This window comes from Propithecus coquereli, unplaced genomic scaffold, assembly GCF_000956105.1.
Source record: "Propithecus coquereli isolate 6110/MARCELLA unplaced genomic scaffold, Pcoq_1.0 Scaffold192, whole genome shotgun sequence".
In the NCBI taxonomy this organism is placed as follows: Eukaryota; Metazoa; Chordata; class Mammalia; order Primates; family Indriidae; genus Propithecus; species Propithecus coquereli.
The window spans coordinates 2,180,838-2,183,244 of record NW_012144079.1 but is presented as its reverse complement, the minus strand read 5'-3'; the positions used below and the strand labels follow the sequence as shown (position 1 = coordinate 2,183,244).

The 2,407-nt window shown below is 50.6% G+C and overlaps 1 protein-coding gene across 3 annotated transcripts in view; it reads right to left on the bottom strand.

Annotated features, from left to right (window-relative positions):
- Positions 1-2,288, bottom strand: part of CHODL (chondrolectin) — a 35,810-nt gene extending 33,522 nt beyond the window's left edge. Inside the window, exon 1 of one of the 3 annotated variants that reach the window (XM_012642978.1) lies at positions 1,827-2,288. In XM_012642978.1, coding sequence (XP_012498432.1) covers positions 1,827-1,905 — 79 coding nt within the window. In that variant the 5' untranslated portion in view covers positions 1,906-2,288. Of the gene's footprint in view, positions 1-1,543; positions 1,579-1,826 lie in introns of those variants that run through there. The other 2 variants (XM_012642979.1, XM_012642980.1) reach the window with 2 other exon arrangements.
- Positions 2,289-2,407: the final 119 nt, after the last annotated feature.

Sequence of the window (2,407 nt, the reverse complement as noted above, 5' to 3'; positions counted from 1 at the left end):
CATTTATACTAAATCAAATAGATCATGTTCAGTTAATTAGAAATTTTCCAGATGTCACCTACAAGATGCCTATAAATACTTAATAGGAAAACACAGCAAAAGGTTTAGGACAATTTAAGTACCGATAGAACACGAAATCTACTTCACTGAAAATTTTTTAAAGTTCTATTCTTACTTTAGATATCTTTTTTCTACCTTTAGAATTTTAAGGCTTATGAACAAGAATATACAAAAATATGTCATTTAAGTCAATGAAGAGGTTCTATTTGTTTAAAAAGTACCTTACATTCAAAGCATGATCACTGCTGTTCATGCACTTGGATGAATAATTCTGATAAACACAAAGGCAGTCAGATAAGTAATTCACATAATCAAATGTGTCAATATATTGAACTTTTTCTTTGCAGCTAAATTAGAGAGAAAAAGAATCTAATGTCACAGCTTCTGTATCATCCTGCAAAGAAGTTTGTGGAGAGTGATTGGTAATTACACATGTAAGAATTATATTCTAGAGATGTAGAACATCAGAAATTGCCAAGGGGAAGATCAGTAACAATTAAGCTTAATATGCCAGTGTCTAAAGGTCTGGCCTTCACAACTGATTAAGTTGCTGTCATCTGTCATCTATTTCTACATCTAGTGACACCTGTTGTACAGATGCGTAAAATGTGAAAAAGGACTATTTGTGCTTTTGAGGTTAAAAATATAAACTTTTCACCCTTAAAAACACGTGTCCACATACATCCAACAAATAGTATAGCAAGAGATTTTTTTTTCTTTTTTTTTGAGACAGGGTCTTGCTATATAGCCCAGGCTGATCTCGAACTCCTGGCCTCAAGCGATCCCCTCCCCGTCCCCCAATTCCTGAGTAGCTGGGAAGAGTAGTTGTGTTCAACCTCCATGTAAGGACTAGTCACATTCATCTTAGGCCACTGAGAATCCATATCCTTTTTAAGAGACCTTCCCAAAAAGTAAGGGAGGGTGGATGCGACATAAATTGCTCAACAATAGGACACTGAAAATCGAATGAAAAAAAAAAAATCAGTGAAAACGCTGGGAAGCTTGCCAATTTTGATCCGTTTTCTTTGCACTGACTCGACAGATCGAACTGTGTACCTACTGTGGTGCGCAGGAACCTGCAGTCCTAACCAAGTGTATACCTCTGCCCAACCCCAGCTGACTTCATTTTCTAGGAAGTCCCCAACTTGGAACGAGGTGCATGCAAAGGAAAGGCGTCTACACGCAATGACCAAACTCACCCCCCGCCCGCTCCCCCCCGCCTGTCTTTGCCAGTAGTCCTGCTGAGAACAAAGGCTGCGTGCCTAGGCATCTGTAAGCGACCCACAGCGAACTGGTCTGGTCTCAGACATCATTCGAGTGAACATGAAGTCCGACCAGAGCAACAGGGGGTGGCATTTCTGCAGGCGGAGACTTTTCTGTGTCTGGGCTCCGTTTGCCTCCGCCCTACCCCACCCCACCCCTTTTGCGGGTGCCGAGCCCTGCCCTGCGGTCAACCCTCTTATAGAGAAAGTGGAAATCACACCTGAAAAAGGCTGCGCCTCTTATGATGAAGCAGAGGCTCGCTTCACAGCTTCTGATGCAGTCACTTCAAAAAATTGTAAACTTTTCTCTGTGCGTGTCAAGGAGGAAAGGGGGGAGAATAGCCTCATCCATTTCCCTCCTCATTCTCCCGGCCCCCTACCCCGCACAGGTTTCCAACCCCCTACCCGCCCCACGAGAGCCTCCGCCCGAGGACAGGCTGCCCCGCGGTGTCCCGCGGTCCCCTCTTCTGGCTCGTCCGCTCGGCCGGCGGTCCCCGGACTCACCGCTGACCACTCGGCGGCAGAAGGCTCCGTGGCCGCAGAGCAGCGCGACGCCCAGCAGCAGCGAGACCGCGCGGCTCATCGCGGCGCTGTGGCGGCAGCAGGTGTGGCGTGGAGCAAGGGCCGTCTCCCCCCGCGGCGGCTCTAACCCCGCAGCCTCCCCGCCCCCCGGCTGCGCCCTACTCCCGCCGCCCGAGCCCAGCTGCCGGGCCCCCTGCACGCATCGCCTTCTGCCGGGACCTGCCGCGGGGCGCGCTTGTGCCGCGCGTGGCTGTGCCGGGCTAGAGCGCACGGCTCCGCGGGTGCGCGTTCGGAGACAGGGCGCGGAAGTTAGGCGGTCGCGTGTCTGTCCCAGCCGTGAAGCTGGAGCCCGGGCTTGGACCCCACCGCGGCGCTTTGCTTTTCTCCCGGGCCTGTGACTCGTGAGGGGCTGAGTCCGTGCGCACTGGTCGCGGCTCTCACAGCAGCAGCAGCTGCTCTGCGCTGGAGGCACCGTCTTATATACCCACATCCCGAGGTTCCGGCCCCTCGCTAGTATTATAATAAGTTTTAACTGCTTCGTCTCTCCAGTCGTGCGGAGCATC